The 23,204-nt window shown below is 39.1% G+C and overlaps 1 protein-coding gene and 1 long non-coding RNA gene across 2 annotated transcripts in view; one reads left to right on the forward strand and one right to left on the reverse strand.

Moving 5' to 3' along the window:
* Positions 1 to 23,204, forward strand: part of LOC142153003 (uncharacterized) — a 121,346-nt gene that overhangs the window by 65,416 nt on the left and 32,726 nt on the right. The gene's annotated exons all lie outside the window — the stretch shown is intronic.
* On the reverse strand, positions 1,608 to 23,023 carry FGF6 (fibroblast growth factor 6). The gene is made up of 3 exons (XM_075210203.1): positions 22,269 to 23,023; positions 18,146 to 18,249; positions 1,608 to 3,977 (listed from the first exon to the last, which is right to left on the reverse strand). Exons 1-3 carry the CDS (start codon positions 22,603 to 22,605, stop codon positions 3,801 to 3,803), a joined length of 618 nt encoding a protein of 205 aa, XP_075066304.1. The 5' UTR covers positions 22,606 to 23,023; the 3' UTR covers positions 1,608 to 3,800.

Below are 23,204 nucleotides of genomic sequence, written 5' to 3' on the forward strand. Positions count from 1 at the left end.
CAGCTTAAAGTGATTGGCTCAGCTATTTTCCTTATACAAGAGCACCGAAAGGACGTTAGCATATCACTGTTACCGATTGGGCTATCATAATATGAGCCTATGGTACTGGAAAGGGGTGTGGGTGAAAACCCTAAGACAAGCTCTCTCTAAATAGAGATACAGGCACCATAAATAATACATAAATAGATCATTTTTACGTAATGGATGACATGTTATGTAAACAACATTGTTTCCTGGCATAGACATAGTTTAGCCATATTATTTGGTGATAACAATTTGCACATTTACCAGTGAAAGACGTTCTATATAAATGAAAACAATATTGGAGCAGTCGGATTATAACAACACACAATATTCAATGGTTTCTGCAGCAGGAGAGTATTTTTCCTTACACAATAATTGAATGAATCGAATCACATATATATATATATATGTATATATATATATATATATATATATATATATATATAATGTTAGTTTTCCTTCTTGCACTAAAATATATGGCTCTGGTCAGGCTCAACTGCTGTTTCAGTTTGACTTCCACCAACATGGTCATAGTCTATGTATGACCACAGTCTACCACTATTATATACAGTATATCAGCAATCATTACATATAGGCCTCTCTGGTGAGGCCTTCAGCAGAATAATGCTGCCTTGCAGTAAGGAGTCCGTTCCAGGGCTTGTACAGTGCTAGAAACAGCAGCGCAACCGTCGTCTTCCTGTTTTACTCTATAAATCTAGGACTAGAGGGGAGATTCCAGCCACATGTACCCCCCAGAGATTGCCTATGACCCTGCACTGTAAGTGCCAAGCGTTCATGGCCTATGCCCCAAAGTACCAATATAAACCGCACGTGTTATTAAATCTGACCTGAGTTGATCTACTTATGATCAGTCAATACTAGATAATCAACGACAGATATATACAATACTCAGCAGCCTTGGATTATTTGGCATCATCTCTGGTACCGAATAGGACAAACTTTAGAAATGTTGTTAAATGTATTGAAGTGGACCTAACCCCCCAAACAAAACCAAACTGCAATCTATGAGATCTGGGAAATCTTGATTTATTGCCTCTCCATTAATCTAACTCCACCCCCTTCATTTGCATAAAATGCTAAGAAAGTTTATAATAGTCCAGTGGTTCCCAAACTGTGTGCCGTGGCTCCCTGGGGTGCCGCTGCGATCTCACAGGGGTGCCGCGGCCAGGGCCTGTGGTAAGCAAGGTGGGGGACTACTTTGTAATTATTTTGACTTAGGGGTGCCTTGAAAAAGGATATGGAGACACTAAGGGTGCCCCGAACTGAGAAAGTTTAGGATCTACTGTAATAGACACATAAAATGTTAAACTCTAAAAAAGTGCTTCCTGGAGCAAATGGCGTCAGTGTTCCTTCTTGCTTTTAGTTACGGCTCCGATTTATTCTGATTTTAGGTATTGATTTACAACACAATGTGGGTTATTTACTAACACTGCATATGGGTGATATCAGCACCTAGAGGAAGTTAGAAGATCAAAGCAAACGTTTGATTGGTTGCTTTGGTTTGGTGCAAGTTAACACCTATTTGCACTATTCATTCCATGACAAAAACTTCACTTAAATAGTTAGGGTGCACCAAATATATAGTTTCAAATTCTACCTAATGGGTTCCAGTTACCATTATAATCAATATCGCATGACTGGAAATCTTCTCTAACCTCAATTTACTATTTAAATTTTGTCAGGACAGCTGTGGGACATTCAGCTCCCCGGTGATACTGGCTGGTAGCGGTAAGAGGAGTCTTGTCGCTTCGCCAGCAGTCTTAGGTCCTTCTGCGCATTGACGTCTCGCGTATGCGCACTGGGACTGGAAGACTGAACTTGGAAACAAAGAAAAAAGAAAATATATATATATAACAATAAATAAAAAAAAATAGAAAAAATTGCTTTAATATAAACAAAAAAGGAAAAAAAATGTTTTATTTTAATAATAAAGCATTCTTTTAGGTACAGACCCCTGGATATCACCATTCTGAGAGGACAATAGCGATAGGAGGACAGCGGCTGTCCTTGCACTGCCTCTGTCCATGGTAAATAGGCTTTCCCTATTCACCATGGACCCGGCTAAAGCTATCACCAGTGATAAAACCTTTCACCGGGAGCTCTTGGTAAATGGGGAGCATGTGAATGTATAATCGTACAAGAGGATACAGACTCTCATTCACCTGCATATTGTCTACAACACACCAGCTTAGCTGAAATCTTAATGGACTTTCCACAAGGAAAGCCGAAAAGTAAAAAAATCCCAAATCAATTTTTCTGACTTTAAACCTCCTTCTTACTAAACCACTTCCTTTTCCTCCACATTCACCCTGCAAGCCTGAAGAGAACAATCGATTTGTGTGGCCCAGATGAACACGTTGCATGTATGTAGCCTAGTAATGGGGACAGAGTGAGGTGCCCATTGTCAAGAATCTGTCAATAATGAAACAACGCAAAAGAGAACATATTTGATGCAAGCTTCTTAGGGGCCAAATCAAGGTCAAGGCATCTGAGGCAGTTATCTTAGTTAATTAGCTATCTCTGGGTACGCCAGTAAGACAAGTTCTGTGTTATGTACAACATGTTCCCACCAAACCCTAAATAGACTCGCTATATTCATTCTCAACATCAATATCCCTGAATGTTTGACAGCCTTCTATATGACCAGGTGTACTTTATACCCTGGTGATTGCACCAATCATAGTGATTGCACCAATTCTAACGCCTTTGTTTACAATAAGTTAAACTAATAATAACTTTTTCATTTGTTAGGATAACAAGGTGAATTTTATATTACACTTTAATTTATTATTTTGTTAACATTTTGCAATAAATGATTTGGAAGGCTGGAGTGGTAATAATTAAAAAGGGGGGGGGGGCGGAGCAGGGGCCGACCTAGACTTTTTTTTATTTATATGGGGGGTGATTTAGCATGGCCCCATCCCTCTTCAACTGGGATTGGTCTGCCCCCCCTTTGCTTGAATTGAACCTTACGGCTGAGAAACAGGCAGAGGATGCTCCCCGGCCGCTCTGATTGTGTTTAAAACCGGGCAGGATTGTTGGCTGCCAGGCAGACATATGTAGTGTGCTGCTAGAGGGCGATTGCCCCGATCTGCCTTGGGGGGGAGGGGAGTGTATTTTATGTTTTTTGCCTCAGACTTCAGATGTGTTTAAGCCACCCCTGAATTTCCACAAGATCAGTAAGTGGTCAGAAGCCAGTTTTGGCGGCAGATGAGTACAGAAACATCGTTATTTCACTACTTAGGGCTTAAAAATAAATAAAACCTATTGTTAAAACGAATATAAGTTAAATTAATCGTGTTCTTCAAACATTAATTTTTAAAAACATGTAAATCCAGTGTCATAATGTCATCCTTACAAAATAATACACATGCACAATTACATGCAATTACACCGAAAGCCGAGTTTGGAGACATGGGAAATATCCTATATACTTCTATAAGATTCAGGGACTTATGTGCTTATTTTTCCCACAGAAAAATGAAATGGTAAACGTCCTTTGGAAAACAAAGCTCTCAATATTTGTCCTCTATCCGTCAGGGATAAATTAAGTTTACTGTACTAAATATAGCACATTTTGTCGTCTTTCACCTCCTGTCTGTTTAGCACGGTCAGCAGATTACAGATGGGTACAGGGTGCGAGGATCCAGTAGAAATATCTCCATCCTAATATACATATATTCTGTAACTGTATACATATTTTACCTGGGAGATTATTCACATGTGCAAAATTAAAAGACACATTTCGTATTCTTTCATATTCTGGGAAGAAAATGTGTTACTGTCGTGGCTGGCGAAATTTTGGTTCCTCTTTTAATTTTCCCATGCTTGCTTAATCCGAGATAGGCACCTGGGTACATTTTGGACTCGTAGGCGTTATAATTATTGGATAGTAGGATTTCCTTAAACTTGCACTCATCCTGAAACGTAGGCTGGAAAAGAAAGGAGAGGATGTTATGTATTATATAGAATTTAATTACGATGTCATCTATTTGTATAAGCTTAAGGTACAAAGACTTCTTTATTGTCAGCTAAAAAAACGTATAGTTTGATTCATTCAAAGGACGATAGCAGGTTATGTTTGGGTTTTAAGGTGGTACCGCGTGGGCGGTGCAAACTGTAAACGCTAAAAAAATGCAGCTTTCATAAGAGTTCAGCCATTGCCATGGTGACAGATTAGGGCTCCTCCCCTGTCACATGACAGCAATTAGGCTCTGAAGGTGTGTCATGTGAAAGGGGGGGCAGCATTCATCCTTCACTTCCACCTGTCACCATCGGAACGCAAACGAGTTTAGAAAAGTTCCGTGTTTCTAGTTAGAACAGCGCTAGTGTTCCAAGCACCCATGTGACACGACCCTTAAAGAGGACCTGATAGGTGGGTTAGAAAAACCTAACATCAAGAAAACAGGGTCAGTAAAAAACAAATAATTCCAATGTAACGTTATTATTACACATTCCATTCTTGATAAAGTAAGCTATACAACTGTGCCCCTCTATTTCCGTCTCTTACTCTCTGCAAATAGCCCAACACCAGTTCCAAACTAGATAAACCGTTTTAAAAATATCCCAAGGATAGACTATATTTTAAAACCCTAAAATGCAAGCAGTACCACATTTATTTATATTTTTAAAAGGGCGTTCAGTCATATCCATCCTCTTCCACAAAGAGTTTGTATGGGGACACTAATGGTAGAGGAATCTACTTCCTCTAGATTGTGTGCTCCTTGACATCATAAATCATTAGGCTAGTTTCACATTAAAAAAAAACAACTGGTTGGATTGGCTGGAAACTAACCAAACTGGAAACTGCGCTTCCTGCAAAATTATCTGAGGAATTATGTAAATTAGCTGCTGAAGGTCACTGGAGAACCCATGATACTTAACCCATGTGAGCATTCCGAGCCAATCAGGACCCTGTCTTGAAAGCCGATGGACTTCCTACAGTTGGATAATGTAACAAAAAGATTGCAATGCTCCTGCCAATATATGGACAGATCACATTCTCATTAACACTTGTGAGTATTTTAGCTGCCCAGAAATTGTCTAACATTATACAGAGATGTTCAAAGGTGGAAAAACGACGGTTACAATGCACAATAAATGTAACAAATCATTAGGACTAATGCATTTGGACACGTGTTGCATTCTATATGCCAGTAGACAGAGGAGAGATGTGGGGATCTGCTTGTGAACTAGGGATCGTTGTCCTATGGCTTGTGCTCTATTCCTCATAGGGTCAATGATATCTAGTGCACCAAACTCTCTCTCACATAGACTGGAAGAAAAAAGAATAGAGAAGTCGATCTAGATTTAGTATGTTTAAAAATAAATGGATAATGTTTAAAAAAAAAATCAAAAATACCCAATAAAGCAAGAAGAAAAATAATCTTATATTTGTTCCCAAGGTTATTAGATAGCCACATTTATTAAAACATATACAATCACAATGAAAATCATATACACCTTTGCAGAAATAATATAATCATATTAGTTTGAAAGTGATGTCATCTTAGTACCAGCAAATGTATCACAGCCTTGGGTCTTCCAGACATAGGACCATAGATGCAATAGCTGATATTGGAGAAAGTAGACATATTCACAGCTGACGCGTTTCTCTGCCCAGTGCCAGTTTCATCAGAGGAAAATTCTCATAGTGGGATCCTTTCGGTATGTAAGCTACTTAAACTATTAAAGTGGAGATGAATCGTCCACCTGGGTCACCAAAACACACGTGGTTTATTTAACCTTGGGAACATTTGCATTGTTAGTTTAAGTTGTGGACATTCATTTTACTAGTTCTCTTTTTTTTCGATTGGTTTTATTCATAGTGGATTGGCAAATTCTAAGTGTATGTGCGGCATTCTGTATAGGCACAGAGTGATTTAAAGGGACACAGTACACGATTGACTGAGTGCGCCAGTATAGTTCTCTGTCTTGGTTAGAAATAAGGTTTATCTTTGCTTTCTTACAATGAAATGCAAACCTCAATGGAACATTGCCCCAAGGGGCCAAATTGATATAAAAATAACAATTTTATGTCACTTCTCCTTAAGACTTGCAATCATGGTATAAAACATGGTGTATTGAAAATAGTTAAGACACATGATGTATCTGAAGTATCAGACTGATACAGCCATGGAACATGTGTCCAATTTTAAATGGCTGACCTGGCAAGTCTAGTTTCGTTCCACTTTAAATAAGCCTTTTAGTCTTCTTGAGTAATTGCAGTAATGGTGTAAGAAAGAGTATGGGAACAAGCTGTACTTAGCATAAGAACATGCATGATCCTGTGGTTGCCTCTGTTGAAGAGAGCTCTTAGCTACATTGGAACTAATGTCTTTATAGGGAACGAGGATATAATCCAACAATGATATCTCTACAGCTCCCCCTGCAGGGATTAATCTGTCACGTCATCTCCCAGAGCTTTGCATCTAGACCAGCACATACCAATAATAGCACAAATATTTAGTCCTGTGCTGCCAACATACAGAGTAAATTATGTCTGGAACCCTGATGATTCCCAGTGTAACTGAACAATTCCCTCGTTAGTCTGTAAATCCTTCTAAATTAAGTGTACAGTCAATATCAATGAGTCCAATATATACCTGTAAACATATTAATGTACATACCTTAATGGAAAACAATAAACTTTATTTGAAGAAAAATTGCAATCAACAGAAAATTCTTATGTCAACTCCCCCACAGAACAGAACGATGGAGATTGCCTGCTCAGGTCCCCTTGCTGTTTGGGTTAAATCTTCTCTAGTGTAACACTGGCCATTAAACCAGACAGCTGAGGCCCCAGGGAGAACTGGGTATTAATTAACAGAACCATAAATGTCCAAGTTATAGACCCTTATGTTTAGTTGAGGGGATTCAAGGGGGATTTCTCTGAGTAATGTATTGTAGGAGGAGTTCCTCTTCAATGCCGCATGGAGGACCTTATGTAATTGCTTATTTTCCTCTCAAGCTTATGTAGGAAGATTGTATTGTCAAATGCACCTCAATATGAAACAAAGTTCATACATCCAAATTTGTTTCTAATGTCAAATTATGTTTCAACCATAGTCGGCAATAGAACAGCGCCTCACTGTGGCCAAATGATCATATAACATAGTAAGATGCTTGCTTGCCTTGACCAAGCATTAGCTTATGAATGTCAGTATTTCTAAGAAATCACTTGCTCAAGTCTCAGTAACATCATTAGCTTCTAGTCAATTGATAGGCGCCATTCTCAAAGATATGACCAGTCCACTAACTGACTGCCTCCATTATGCATAACAACATACACTTTACTGAACACCTACTTTATAACGATTCGGAGTCAAACATTACTCAAGTACAATGAAACCGCCCCATGCACTTTTGCATATCTCCCAACAGTACAAATTTTCAAGGCACAGTTCAGATTTTTTGGTAGACCAAAATGGGCCTATCAGAAAAGGGTGTCCCCTCATGAAAAATATATGTGGTTTGTTCATATCGGTCATGTTCTATCCTGTCCCGATTATGCATTCTGGAGTGTTGTACAGCATGTTATATTGGACCAGTGTCTTTTATCAAACACATTTAAGTATGTTACATGCAGACACGTAATGGTCAAGAGGTCTTAGGCTAGGTACACACTAGAGGTTTTTCAGCCAATTGTCAGGTCAAACAAACACCCGACAAACAACCTTTTGGCCCAATATCGCATCAGTTTGTATACTTGCACGATGAACAACAGTCGTTCCAAAGTACCGATCATCGTTTCATTTGATTGCTCGCTCTGCTTAACAATCTTGTTCCAACCGCCTTCCGATCCTGCAGTGTGTATGCATTATGCACTCACACCACTGTCTGCCCAGGGAGAGAGTAGGAGCCTGTCACTGTGTCTGTTTTGTTAAATGTCGAGAGTGCTGTAGGTGGATTAATTCGTCCGTTAGTTTTGAGACAGAATATTTTGTTTCAGAGTCACAGAAGCTAACGAAATTTATAATGACATTGTGGAAAAGTCAAACATTTATTTTGTGTGTTATTCTGCCTCACAGCACTGGGGTCATGAGTTCAATTCCCGACCATAACCTTATCTGTGTGGAGTTTGCATGTTCTCCCCGTGTTTGCGTGGGTTTCCTCCGGGTGCTCCGGTTTCCTCCCACACTCCAAAAACATACTAGTAGGTTAATTGGCTGCTGTCAAAATTGACCCTAGTCTCTCTCTCTGTCTCTGTATGTGTCTGTGTGTGTGTATATTAGGGATTTTAGACTGTAAGCCCCAATGGGGCAGAGACTGATGTGAATGAGTTCTCTGTACAGCGCTGCGGAATCAGTGGCGCTATATAAATAAACGATGATGATGATGATGACCGACTACACTGCTCTTGGAGCAAATGAGCACAGATCAGAAGGTAAATCATGTATAGTGCATACTTGCCAACTCTCCCGGAATGTCCGGGAGACTCCCGCATTTTGTGAGAGTCTCCCGGACTCCCGGGCGAGTGTGGCAATCTCCCGAATTCTGCCCACTTCACTAGGAAGTGCCCCACTTCCTAGTGAAGTGGGCAGAATTAGATCCCAAACGCCGCGATTCCCGGTGAATCGCGGCGTTTGGCCCCGCCCCCGCTGTCAAATGACGCAATTTGCGTCATGACGTCACAGGGGGCGGGGCCGAAATGACGCGATTTCGGCCACCCCGCCCCTTCACGCCCCCCTCCACTGGCTGGCTCCCGGAAGGGAGCTGAAGAAAGTAGGTAAGTATGGTATAGTGTGTACACATGAATCAGCAGACTGATTGGAAATTCAGTCGTAGGCACAATCGTTGTAGATTACACATTGGTCGGAAGGTTCTGTAGTGTGTACACAGCCTTACCTAGGTCTTCATAAGCTGATTTCCATAGGCACACAGTATAAAATGACACTAATTAAATACTAAATTTAAATGTAAATAATGCTCTGGGCTACCTGGATCTTAGGGCCCAGCAGCACCCCCAGTATACACAGGACTCCGTATCCTTCCTTGCACATCATCTACATGATTCTGCTTCAGTTCAGCAGCCCAGTACACAACGACCTCCAGGGAAAATCCGAACCAGCCAGCATTAAGTTACTGTGAGGATTACAGTAGGTTTGGTGTTTCACAGGATATGAAGTGGTCATCTTATAGCTGACTCCTCTGCACAGACCTTAGCATATGCCGAACCGGCGGCTGAATGTGGATAATCCTTAACACTAATAGCTAAAACAGTCTAAAATAGTGCTATCATATCTGTGCATGAGGTCAGGCAGCACTTATAGTGTCTACCAGAATTACCATGACGTATGTCCCTGCAAGAACAGCGCTGTGTACCCCTATCCCGAGTGACCTTACCAGCTAAGCACAGTATCGTGCGATTTGGTGCCTTTACAAGACCCTGTAGAAAGTCATTATTTGCTAAGGATAAGAGCATGTTATGGCAGATGGTGCCTGGAAGTCTACATCTAACAATAAATCTCTTTCCTCTGCTCCCAGGCTGCCTGGGTCAGATTCCACCTGTTAAGCTTCGACTCTTTGCTGGCCGATATACATTTGCAAGTTGCTCTTTTATTTGCTTGTAATATATTTATAGTGCAGCTTATATTTGACAACAAATGCACAAATAGTGACTGAACGCAAAATCAGGATTAGAAAACTTGACATTTAATATGTCAATACCCTCCTGGGCAGAGCCCTTGGAGACAGCTGATGATCATAATACACAATCTGGAAGTAATTCATTCATTTATTCTATCAAGTTGGTTAGTAAAATCTTAGAGTACCCGCAATGATTGATCCTTCTGGGGGGCTTAAAAATTCTTTATGGGTTTTAGGAAGACAATAAAATAATTGTGTTATTGGAAAATCAGTTCCTAAGAACCTCTTTTAAATTTTCTCACTATGGGGTATATTTACTATTAGTATTTTATTATTACCATTTATTTATATAGCGCCACTGATTCCGCAGCGCTGTACAGAGAACTCACTCACATCAGTCCCTGCCCCAATGGAGCTTACAGTCTAAATTCCCTAACATACACACACAGACACATAGACACATAGACACACAAACAGACACTAGGGTCAATTTGTTAGCAGCCAATTAACCTACCAGTATGTTTTTGGAGTGTGGGAGGAAACTGGAGCACCTGGAGGAAACCCATGCAAACACAGGGAGAACATACAAACTCCTCACAGATAAGGCCATGGTCGGGAATTGAACTTAGGACCCCAGTGCTGTAAGGCAGAAGTGCTAACCACTTAGCCACCGTGCTGCCCCATACTAAGTTACTAAACTGCAGGTTTGAAAAAGTGAAGATGTTGTAGATTCTAGTTATCATTTATTTAGTACATTATACAAAATGACAGCTAGAATCTGATTGGTTGCTATAGGCAACATCTCCACTTTTTCAAACCCGCAGTTTAGTAAATATACCCCTAAGTCAGTTTCCAAAAGCTGCAAAATGTCAAAGCATCAGAAAGCAATTAGTACAAACATTCTTTTCTGTTCAAGAAGGACCTGATTATTTGACTTTCAGCAACCACATATACTGGACAAACTGCAAGGGAAGTTAGGGTGAGTATTAGTGAACACCGTAGTGCAGAACAAGTGATATTAATCCACCAATAGCCAGAGACTGCTATTGTCCACTTCTATCATGGATGCTCAGTTTTGTAGGACCACTTCTTCTGGACAAATTCTCTGCATTTCTTTACAGACAGGTGTATTTATTTTTAAATCAACTAAAACACTTTAATCCTACGTAGGTGGACTCCTATCAATTAATAAAGAGGTGTTACTTATGTAATAAATTATTGCCTGTTTTTAACTTGCAATGTATTAATAAAAAGAGTTACAGAATGTTTTGTGTTCATTAGTGTCACAAATTCCTGAATAAATTTATTTTCTTTTTAATGAAAAGCAAGAAAATGAAATGTGAAAATTACCAATGGGGGTGAATACTTTTTATAAAGTAAGGCAAAAAAAATGAGTAAATGTTCTCTGAGACAAACCATGTTACAATGCAAGGGGTGCAAATTAGTTTATTATTTTGCACATAAGTTAAATACTGACTGTTTTTTTCATGTAGCACACAAATACTTGATAGCTTTATTTTTGCACTGAAATTTAAAGTTGATCTAGGACTTGCCCTATCCCAACTATAACTCTGTCCACACATTTTAAAATTGCCTCCACCTCCAATGCAACATGGTTTTGCCCAGGAGCAAAGTTACTCCTTTTGTATGCTTTGCTCTCTTTAATGACTCAGGACTTGTATGTTATAAAGGGTGTGAGTGAAATGTGAATTCTCTGTATATGATTAAATTCTGCTGTAGATATTTACTGGTGATTTATAGAAACCCATTGACTGTACTCATTAGGTTTCTATATTCTGATAAGATATGTGGGAGTTGTACACTCATTTTATATGGATTTCATGGTGCTTGTTTTTTTCCCTTCAAGCTTTCATGCACCAAGATAGATCAACATCATACATGCCAACTCTCCCGGAAAGTCCGGGAGACTCCCGAAATTCGGGTCAGTCTCCCGGGCTCCCGGGCAAGCTGGCATTTCTCCCGCATCCCAATCTCACCGAGAATCGCGTCATGACGCGATTCTCGGTGAATCACACCATTTTGGAGGGCGGGACGAGGCCAATTGCGTCATTTTGGCCCCGCCCCCCGCGAAAAAACGTAATTCACGTTGCGGGGGGCGGGGCCAAAATGACGCGATTGGCCTCGTCCTTCCCCCTCCCACCCTCCATTCACGCCCCCTCTCAGTTGGTAAGTATGATCAACATGCAACAACTGACAAATGATGGCCCCGGGCCACACACTACGTAGATGGGCTGGCGGGCGAGAGGTAGACAGAGGATCTGCCTGGGCACTCCTGGGCACTGTTTTTTATCCTCTGCCTGCTTCTCAGCTGCCAGGAGCAGCCATGCCATGTGCGGCAGCACAGATACCCAGTAGAAAGCTGATTGGCATACCTCACAACATTTAGAATTCCCAAAATAATCCTAGATATTAATTCCCACAAATTGGCAGATTGGGTTAAAACACTGCCCCCTTTTGCTGTCCACGAATCGGTATGTCCCTCCAAAATCGGGACCATTGGGAAGTATGGATTGGTGGATGGCACCAGTCAGAGTAGCGGACGGTCTGTTTGGTGAATGGCTGGAACTATACGCTAATCAGAGTCACTAATATAGATGTTGTGCGGACTCTGCTAAACCTCTCCCCCTAAAAGTAAAGTCTAGATCTGCCCCTGCTTCACTGGAACAAATATACTTTATTTGCCCATACTTCCCAATTTGTATTTTATGGTGATTATACCCAACGTCATCCTGTCAGGGGGCACTGGCGGTAGGTTGCTAGGTAACAGCAGACATGGGAAGTGTCTGTCAAATAAGTGCCGTGGTATTTAAACCCCATTATTACTTATAGTTTATAGGAATAATCTTGTATGTACCTCCAGACATTGAGTTTTAGGGCTCTTTGTTCTGTTTATCAGCTTGGTAATGGCTATGTCTATTAGTCCCCAGAATGGTACTGTTCCCTACAGCCCTACCCCCTATCACTGTATCACTGCACAGAACAGGAAATTGTATCGGCAATTGGAATATTTGTCCAAAAAAATCATCATTTTCATCAGATCCCTTTATAGAAAGCAATAACAAATGAGCATAAAGTAACAAATTAATCCATGGATTGATTCCCAGCCTTTTCTTTCATCCGTAACTGGAAGCTGGCAGCAAAACCGTTATTGTGCCAAGATCATAGCAAAAGTGCCTTAAACAGCTGTAGATTGGTTACGCTCATATTGTGCTGTATACCGTACAATAGACTCTGGTTTCAGAAGGAACGAAATTTCTGTAACATGAAACAAGGCCGGAATTTGTATTTTTCTGTAAAGATTGTTAGATTAAACAAAAAAGTTTTGCTTCACCATAAATCACATGAAAGTTGTTGTTCCAAACTGTAATGTCACAATTGTCTGACACAATCTGCTCTTCAATAAAGCTGGGTACACACTACAGAATTTTCCACCAACTTTTTATGCTGATCGATTTTACATGCGATCGGAACATGGACTGCATACACACTAGCCTTGTTTAGGACGATAAAGGGAAGACCGGACGCCCCTAACTTTTTACAGCCATGTTGTCGTGAGTAATGATTGATTAATTTCGTACTCACTGTTGTGGATCGGTCGGAAGTTTATACACACTACACAACGGAAACGAGATTGGAACGAAAATATTAAACGGTACGACCAACCAAATGAGGCGACAATCGTCCATTTGGGCAGACTTTCGACCATCGTGTCACTACACACACTGACCCGACTTTTGAACGAGCGTTCGTATGTCGGCTGATTTAGCCGATTATTGGACGAAAACCGTGTAGTGTGTACCTAGCTTAAGTGTCAAGATAGCCAACAATTATACCCGACAGACATTGGCAGCTCCAACGCTGCATGTCTGACAGTGAAGAGATTATCTCTTATTCGTGTCTTAAACTAATTCTCAAGCGCTTGTATTCAGTTTGTTATACGTAACAGGGAAAATAAAAGGGCCACAATGAATGGTTATTCTTGTTGCTCCTTTATCCCTATTTCTTAGATATGTGTGATGCTACTATAGTGAACAAATCTAGAGTAAAAGATTGGACTGTAACAAGTTTCAAACAAATGTAATATTATTATTATGATTATTATTATCGTTTATTTATTAAGGGTCAACATATTACAGTCATGGCCAAAAGTTTTGAGAATGACAGAAATATTATTTTTCACAAAGTCTGCTGCCTCAGTTTTTATGATGGCAATTTACATATACTCCAGAATGTGGTGAAGACTGATCAGATGAAATGCAATTAAGTTCAAAGTCCCTCTTTGCCATGACAATGAACTTTATTTCAAAAGGAACATTTCCACTGCATTTCAGCCCTGCCACAAAGGGACCAGCTGACATCAGGTCAGTGATTCTCTCGTTAACACAGGTGAGAGTGCTGTCGAGGACAAGGCTGGAGATCACTCTGTCATGCTGATTAAGTTAGATTAACAGACTGGAAGCTTTAGAAAGAGGGTGGTGCTTGAAATCATTGTTCTTCCTCTGTTAACCATGGTTATCTGCAAGGAAACATGTGCAGTCATCATTGCTTTGCACAAAAAGGGCTTCACAGGCAAGGATATTGCTGCTAGTAAGATTGCACCTAAATCAACCATTTATCGGATCATTAAGAACTTCAAGGAGAGAGGTTCAGTAGTTGTGATGAAGGCTTCTGGGCACCCAAGAACGTCCAGTATTAAGCGCCAGGACCGTCTCCTAAAGTTGATTCAGCTGCGGGATCGGGGCACCACCAGTGCAGAGGCTAGAGTGACATCACGGGCACCAACCCAATCTTTGCTATAGGGCCTGGCGAAGCACTGTTTCACCCCTGGGTAATTGTACTCAGAGATGACTGTGCCTATTTAAAATAATTATTCTGGGTACCACAACTTACTGGAATAATTAATGATGCTTAACATAAGATTTCTTCCTAAGAGCAGCATTATTGGAGAGACTGTTCATAGAAATAGCTTGTTGAGTCTGGCTGCTTATGTCCCCATGTGATTGGGACAAGCCTTTCGCCACTCTCACACTACCAGCCAATCAGAAGCCAGACCTGAAGCTGCGGAGAGCCTGAGTTCCATCGGGTCATCTGTTTTGCAAGGAGGCAGCATATAAGGAGTTGTCACCAAGAGAGGAGCCGCAGACCAGGGGAGATAAGGAACACTGTGCAGAGCTGCACACAATTAGTGGCGCTATATAAATAGCTGCTGCTGCTTAAGATGATGAACACTGACCCAGGGAATAGAGAAGATAATGAACACTGACCCAGGGAATAGAGAAGGTAAGGAACATTGAACGAGGGAGTAAAGAAGATAAGGAACACTGACCCGGGGAATAAAGAAGATAAGGAACACTGAACCAGGGAACAGAGAAGATAATGAATACTGAACCAGGGAATAGAGAAGATAGGGAATACTGAACCAGTGAATAGAGAAGATAAGAAACACTGACCCAGGGAATAGAGAAGATGAGGAACATTGAACGAGGGAGTAAAGAAGATAAGGAACACTGAACCAGGGAACAGAGAAGATAATGAATACTGAACCAGGGAATAGAGAAGATAAGGAACACTTAACTGGGGCATAGAGAAGATAAGGAACACTTCCCAAGAGAATAGAGCAGATAAGGAACACTGACCCAGGGAATAGAGAAGATAAGGAACACTGCCCCAGAGAATAGAGCAGATAAGGAACACTGACCCAGGGAATAGAGAAGATAATGAACACTGACCCAGGGAATAGAGAAGATGAGGAACATTGAACGAGGGAGTAAAGAACATAAGGAACACTGAACCAGGGAATAGAGAAGATAAGGAACACTGACCCAGGGAATAAAGAAGATAAGGAACAGTGAACAAGGGAACAGAGAAGATAATGAATACTGAACCAGGGAATAGAGAAGATAGGGAATACTGAACCAGTGAATAGAGAAGATAAGGAACACTGACCCAGGGAATAGAGAAGATAATGCTGACCCAGGGAATAGAGAAGATAGGGAATACTGAACCAGGGAATAGGGAAGATAACTAACACTGACCCAGGGAATAGAGAAGATAAGGAACACTGAACCAGGGAACAGAGAAGATAATGAATACTGAACCAGGGAACAGAGAAGATAATGAATACTGAACCAGGGAATAGAGAAGATAGGGAATACTGACCCAGGGAATAGAGAAGATAAGGAACACTGAACCAGGGAATAGAGAAGATAATGCTGACTCAGGGAATAGAGTAGATAGGGAATACTGAACCAGGGAATAGGGAAGATAACTAACACTAATGCAGTGAATAGAGAAGATAAGGAACACTGACCCAGGGAATAGAGGAGATAAGGAACACTAACGCAGTGAATAGAGAAGATAAGGAACACTGACCCAGGGAATAGAGGAGATAAGGAACACTGAACCAGGGAATAGGGAAGATACCTAACACTGACCCAGGGAATAGAGAAGATAAGGAACACTAACGCAGTAAATAGAGAAGATAAGGAACACTGACCCAGGGAATAGAGGAGATAAGGAACACTAACACAGGGAATAGAGAAGATAAGGAACACTGACCCAGGGAATAGAGAAGATAAGGGACACTGACCCAGGGAATAGAGAAGATAAGGAACACTGAACCAGGGAATAGAGAAGATAATGAACACTGACCCAGGGAATAGAGAAGATAGTGAATACTGAACCAGGGAATAGGGAAGATAACTAACACTGACCCAGGGAATAGAGAAGATAAGGAACACTAACGCAGTAAATAGAGAAGATAAGGAACACTGACTCAGGGAATAGATGAGATAAGGAACACTAACACAGTGAATAGAGAAGATAAGGAACACTGACCCAGGGAATAGAGAAGATAAGGAACACTGAACCAGGGAATAGAGAAGATAATGAACACTGAACCAGGGAATAGATGAGATAAGGAACACTAACACAGTGAATAGAGAAGATAATGAACACTGACTCAGGGAATAGAGGAGATAAGGAACACTAACACAGTGAATAGAGAAGATAAGGAACACTGAACCAGGGAATAGAGAAGATAATGAACACTGAACCAGGGAATAGAGAAGATAATGAACACTGCCCCAGGGAATAGAGGAGCTAAGAAACACTGAACCAGAGACACAACCCCTGAGCAGTTTCTCAGGAGATATGCACATTCCCCTCAGTAACCTCCCTGTTCCTTGAACCACTCACTGGTGCAGACACAACTAATTAAGTCAGCATTTTTTTATTTCATACAGAGCATATAGCACATTTATATCACCCTTTTAGGAACACAGTATAAATATATGTTTAATGTGTTGTGTGTAGGGGACAAATATGGAGCAATAAGTTACACATGAAACTACGCCCATTTTTATTCCTTGCATAATGACTGAATTTGTAGTTGTCAAAAAACACCCAACTTTATTGATGATCCAATATATAAATCTCTTGCATTCTCCACATAACATTTTTGCAACCTATTTCAAATTGGTTTATACTACACCTTTTTTTCAAATTCTTCTGTTTTATTTACATGGTGCTTCTCTTAGAATATGTGTATCTAAAGGAGTACAAGCCTTGGGACATCAATGGGTTCCAAGAATATGTTGGGTCAAAAACATTATAACTAATATAACCTCTTTTGGGGTGCCATAACAAAGCACACTGATACTTGGGGTCACAGCTACGGAAAAAAAAGTCCGACAAGCCAAGCAAATATTGTGCCTTATTCTCAATTCTCAACAAAATAAGACAGACAGTCCATATATGCAACACAGCAAAACAACAATTTCCTTTTGGCTCATGTTTAATTAAAACGAGTGCAAATCTAATTAATAAAATGATTTAGTCCAAGAAATATAAACTCAAAATAACCTTCCTGCTCACAGGTAAGCTTTACCTGTTACCTACACAACGGATGCATGTGCGCCATCTAGTGGCCTGAACCAGAAATTATGACAATGCAGTCTGTCTATTCATTAAGAACCAATGAAACCACTGACGATGTGGTGGCGTAATCACTGTGACCAAACAGAGCAGAAATATTTCAGGATGCGGCCAAGCAGCAACAAAGCTTTAGACACTAGGGCAGTGATAGGCAACAAGCGGCTCTCCGAGCCTTCACCTGCGGCCTCCATCCCCTTCCTGCTTTATTGTCAGATTTTTGCCACATATGATGGGGGGGAGGAGCTAGCACTACACACTGGCCCACTTCATTCATAAAACGACTACGGATGCAGCAGCCTATCAACTCAAGGGCTTCAGTGATGTCACTGGCCCATATTGTACTGATTGGCTGCCTTCTCATAAAATCTCATCTCACAAAATGGCTGCCTCCATGATGTGGTCACAAGAGAACTTTAATATGTGTAGGAGTGAATGGGCTATGTTTAAAAAACAATTATTATTAATAGTAGTAATATTATAAGTTTATCGTTCCTCACAATTGCAGTAAATGTTACATTTTCTTGCCAGTTAAAATTGTTTAGTACACAATACTTACCGAAGCATATACTCTCCCTTTGTCGTTCATTGCAACAAACATGTTGGTTTTCACACCAAACAAGCTGATAATCCCTCGTTCTACTGTAGAAATTTCTAAGAGACCTGAGTAAACAAAACACAGTTATTTAAGGTTTGCACAATGTATTAACTTTTTCCCTATAACCCATATTTATTCAGAATTTAGGGTAGTTGATACATTCTCTTTAAAATTTGCATTGCAATTATTTCTTTTAATTTGAATATGACTAATAGTAACAACTAAGGAGTAGAATTACTGCAACACCAGAAAAAAGAAAAGTGGAGAACTTGCCCATAGCAACCAATCAGATTCTAGCATTCATTTATGGAGTACATTCTAGAAAATAACAGCTAGAACCTGATTGGTTGCTATGGGCAACACCTCCACTCTTCCTTATTAGAAGTTTTAGTAAATCTATCCCTCGATCTTAAAAAGATTTATATGAATTAAAACATCATTGGAGTCATGTATCCATTAAAAAGACAACATTTTTAATATATTTATACTATACAAAATTGTTCAAACATCAAGGGCAAATACAGGCTTTGGACAGAAACAATACAATTTCTGTCTATCAATATGATATTCATATTATAGTTGCACATACACCACAAATACTACACACAATATACATAGCATACAGTGGGGAGCATTTATTGAATCTGCTCCACAGGTTATTGTGAAGAAAATGTTCTGTAATCGATAGCAACCAATGAAATGATTGTTTTCAACTCTTTATCTGTACTAGAAAATGAGAGCTAGAATCTAATAGGCTACTATTAGAGATAAGCTACATTTTCACATTTTGCACTGTTTACCAGCAGAATTTGGCCTTAAATGTTACCAGTTGTACCCCGGGCCCCAATGAATTAACTGTTATCGTCCAGCTCTATTCATAAACTATACATTCTGTGAATTGGATATTTACTAATGGAGTGAGGAATGACATTTGTTGCATTGTGATCCAAAAGCAAAACAAAAATACAAAAATCAAATTTGCTATCTTCAATCAGACTATTATATAATATACTATCATTCTTGATAATTCAACACCTTTTGTGTGATAGGTCCTGCGCTGAAAGCTTGCAATCTATATGATTATACATGTATTATAGCATTCATTCATTATAAGCTGGCAAAATTAGTCAGACAGGCACGGTTCTATACATATTACTCATTATAACAGTTATAATAGCACGGCTCTATACATATTACTCATTATAACAGTTATAATAGCATGGCTCTATACATATTACTCATTATAACAGTTATAATAGCATGGCTCTATACATATTACTCATTATAACAGTTATAATAGCACGGCTCTATACATATTACTCATTATAACAGTTATAATAGCATGGCTCTATACATATTACTCATTATAACAGTTATAATAGCATGGCTCTATACATATTACTCATTATAACAGAGTTATAATAGCATGGCTCTATACATATTACTCATTATAACAGTTATAATAGCATGGCTCTATACATATTACTCATTATAACAGTTATAATAGCATGGCTCTATACATATTACTCATTATAACAGAGTTATAATAGCATGGCTCTATACATATTACTCATTATAACAGAGTTATAATAGCATGGCTCTATACATATTACTCATTATAACAGTTATAATAGCATGGCTCTATACATATTACTCATTATAACAGTTATAATAGCATGGCTCTATACATATTACTCATTATAACAGAGTTATAATAGCATGGCTCTATACATATTACTCATTATAACAGAGTTATAATAGCATGGCTCTATACATATTACTCATTATAACAGTTATAATAGCATGGCTCTATACATATTACTCATTATAACAGAGTTATAATAGCATGGCTCTATACATATTACTCATTATAACAGATTTATAATAGCATGGCTCTCTACATATTACTCATTATAACCGAGTTATAATAGCATGGCTCTATACATATTACTCATTATAATTATAACAGAGTTATAATAGCATGGCTCTATACATGTTACTCATTATAACAGATTTATAATAGTATGGCTCTCTACATATTACTCATTATAACAGAGTTATAATAGCATGGCTCTCTACATATTACTCATTATAACAGAGTTATAATAGCATGGCTCTATACGTATTACTCATTATAACAGAGTTATAATACATTTCCAGTTTGCTGCAGCAAAGATATTATTTTAATTTTCTTTGAAAGAGCTCAAATACCATTGACCATATGTTTATATGACTATGTGTAAACGGGGTTTGCAGTTCTGTACTTGAATTTTAACTTGAAATTTTGATAAACGTGAATATGTCATATACTGGCCTATAAAATATATTACCCCACAGCTACAAAAATGTCACCCATGAACCTTACCATATATCACCTCTTGATCTATAGAATATATCACCTCATGAACCATAAAATATATCCCCACTATTAAATATAAAATACTTTACCCATGAATATTATAATATATTACCCCATGAGCTATAAAATATATCAGCCATAAGCAAATACATTCTATCAGCCATAGGCAATGCATTATATTAGCCATAAGGAATATATTATATGACCTATAAGCAATATATTATATCAGCCAATGAACTATAAAATATATTACTACCATGAACTATCAATGTATTGCCTATGAATAATATAATATATCAACCCCTTGAAATATCAAATATACCACACAATGAGCTAAAAACACACTACCATGAACTATAAAATATATTACCTATGAACAATACAAAACAAAACCCCTTGAACTATAAAATATTACCACTCCAGAATATCAAATATACCTCCACATGAACTATAAACAATATCACCACCTTGAACTATAAAATGTATCACTACCATGAACAATAAAATATATCACCACCATGAACTATAAAATATACCACCACCTTGAACTATATAATATACCGCTTCATGATCTATGCAATATACCATCCCATGAACAATACAATATACCACCTCTTGAGTTATACAATATACCACTCCATGAAATATCAAATATATCACCCATAAACATCACAATACATATATCACCCCTTGCACTATAAAATATATCACTCCTGAGCATGTGTAGTACCAGATATGTATCTGTTTAGATAATATCCAGGTACACTTTGGCAATGTTAAAATAAATCTAATTCTTCGTTTTCTCGATAAGTTTACTGGTAAATCTGCAGCACAGAGGATTGTCAGCAGTATTATATTGTGTAACTCTTTACTTCCTGAATATCGATTTTGGTTTACAGTAGTAACATAAATGATTCATTCTCCATCTAGTTTGCAGATATCACTTAGTATTGGTTTATTCCCAGGACAGACTTATGTTTATCACATGAATCTAAATGTTTATCCTGTTGCTGTGTTAATTAGATCTGCTGGAGGTGCGTTCAAAGTATCTACTACTCTTTCAGTAAATATCATTTGCATCTTCTACCAACAATATTAGATTATGGACGTTTTTTCTAGGAAAAACATTTTCTAGAAAATATCGCTTCTGACTTTTTACGCCTTAGCAGGACAGGGACAAATAAACTAGCCTCAAAACAGTATCTACCCCCAATATATAATACATATAACTAGACTTTTATTATTTTACATTATAAGTTAAGATGATGTCAGCATTATTAATATGTTTTTCCAAATATAGGCTATTTCTGTAGTTTACAATACCATGCCTAAAATCTACTAAAATACATTTGCAAACCTCCCCCCTCCCCCTGTCTTTCCCAACAGTGCCCCTGGCATTCTCTTTCTCGTTAAATTGTTTATCAGAGCTCCTCATAGTAACCGTAGAAAGAAACGCTTGGTGATCCTGTCTGTCTCTAAGAAATACATCAATAGTTTATTTATTTTTTATCCTTTCCTATTCTGCACTATCTAACGTGGTTTGTTTGTGAATTCGTGTCAATTTTAAACATCTGAAACCTGAGATTAGTTTGTGCAACGTTGATTTCCAACAGATGCATCTCTGTCTAAAAGTATTAAGTGACCAACAATGTTAGACATGCACGTCGTAATTAGCAGAGATGCTCGGTTTAGAACTTTCGTGCTAAATCTGAAGACGTAACTCACTATAGGGGCTTTCATTGTGTACACCATTTATCTTTCCATCGGGGAGGACCTGCAGGTGAAACCCGATTCCGACGTTGCAGTAAAGCCTCCGTTGTCTCTTAATTCCCTGTAAATAATCGGTCTTCCACTTTGCATCTGATCTGTCGGAAGGCAGCCCAATGGATCTGGAAAAAAATGATTCCCATCTTCTTTCTAGTAATGTTCCATTAGCCCTGCTGGGGATAGGGTAAGACGAAACAATGTCAGCCACGAAACCCAGCAGAAGGAGAAGAGGCAACGTCCAGTGGATCCTGGCTCCGTAGGACATAGTGATGAGTAGCCTTTGTGCAACGGCCATCCGGTTCACCTTCTGGACACGTGGTCAGAATTAATGGCCCTAAAAATACCGCCCTCCTTGTTTTTCTCACTTCAGCATGGCGGCAGGAGCTTATTTTTGGAAGGCAGATAGAGATTGCTGACATGAAACCGAAGCCTGGGAGCAAATGAGTGAATACATAGAGCCCATCGAACTTCAAAGTGGTAGGGACCATGTTTTGTAGCTCTCGAGTACTAGTGGGCAGCCTAGATATATTTGCTTGGCCTATCTTTATACTTTAGAGGCTGTCCTACACCCCAACGTCATTCTGACATCAACAACATTCAATAGTAAACTAGCATTGTGGAAATATCCTCAGCACTAACCTGCTTTGCCACCTTTGCTGTAAACCTGGTTAAAAAAATAAAAATGTTGCTGCAGAAGATTCAAGCTGGAGAACGAATTACTTCGGACAACTTTCTGAAAATGGTATATGTGAAGGGGCCCTTCAAGGTCCAAATTGGTTGAATGGTCATATGTCTGGCTTGCAGTTTCCTTATTTAGAGACCAAGAAGTAAAAACAGTTCTTCACCTCATCACTGAGCAATGATAATCCTGCAAGCACTTCCTCATCAGTATGT

This window comes from Mixophyes fleayi, chromosome 4, assembly GCF_038048845.1.
Source record: "Mixophyes fleayi isolate aMixFle1 chromosome 4, aMixFle1.hap1, whole genome shotgun sequence".
NCBI classification, from domain to species: Eukaryota; Metazoa; Chordata; class Amphibia; order Anura; family Limnodynastidae; genus Mixophyes; species Mixophyes fleayi.

Coding starts and splice junctions, on each gene's coding strand:
- FGF6 (XM_075210203.1), bottom strand. CDS start 22,605: ATGGCCGTTGCACAAAGGCTACTCATCACTATGTCCTACGGAGCCAGG. Junction 18,250..22,268: donor ACACAATGAAAGCCCCTATA/GTGAGTTACGTC, acceptor TTGTTTACTCAG/GTCTCTTAGAAATTTCTACA. Junction 3,978..18,145: donor AAGGGAGAGTATATGCTTCG/GTAAGTATTGTG, acceptor TTTCTTTTCCAG/CCTACGTTTCAGGATGAGTG.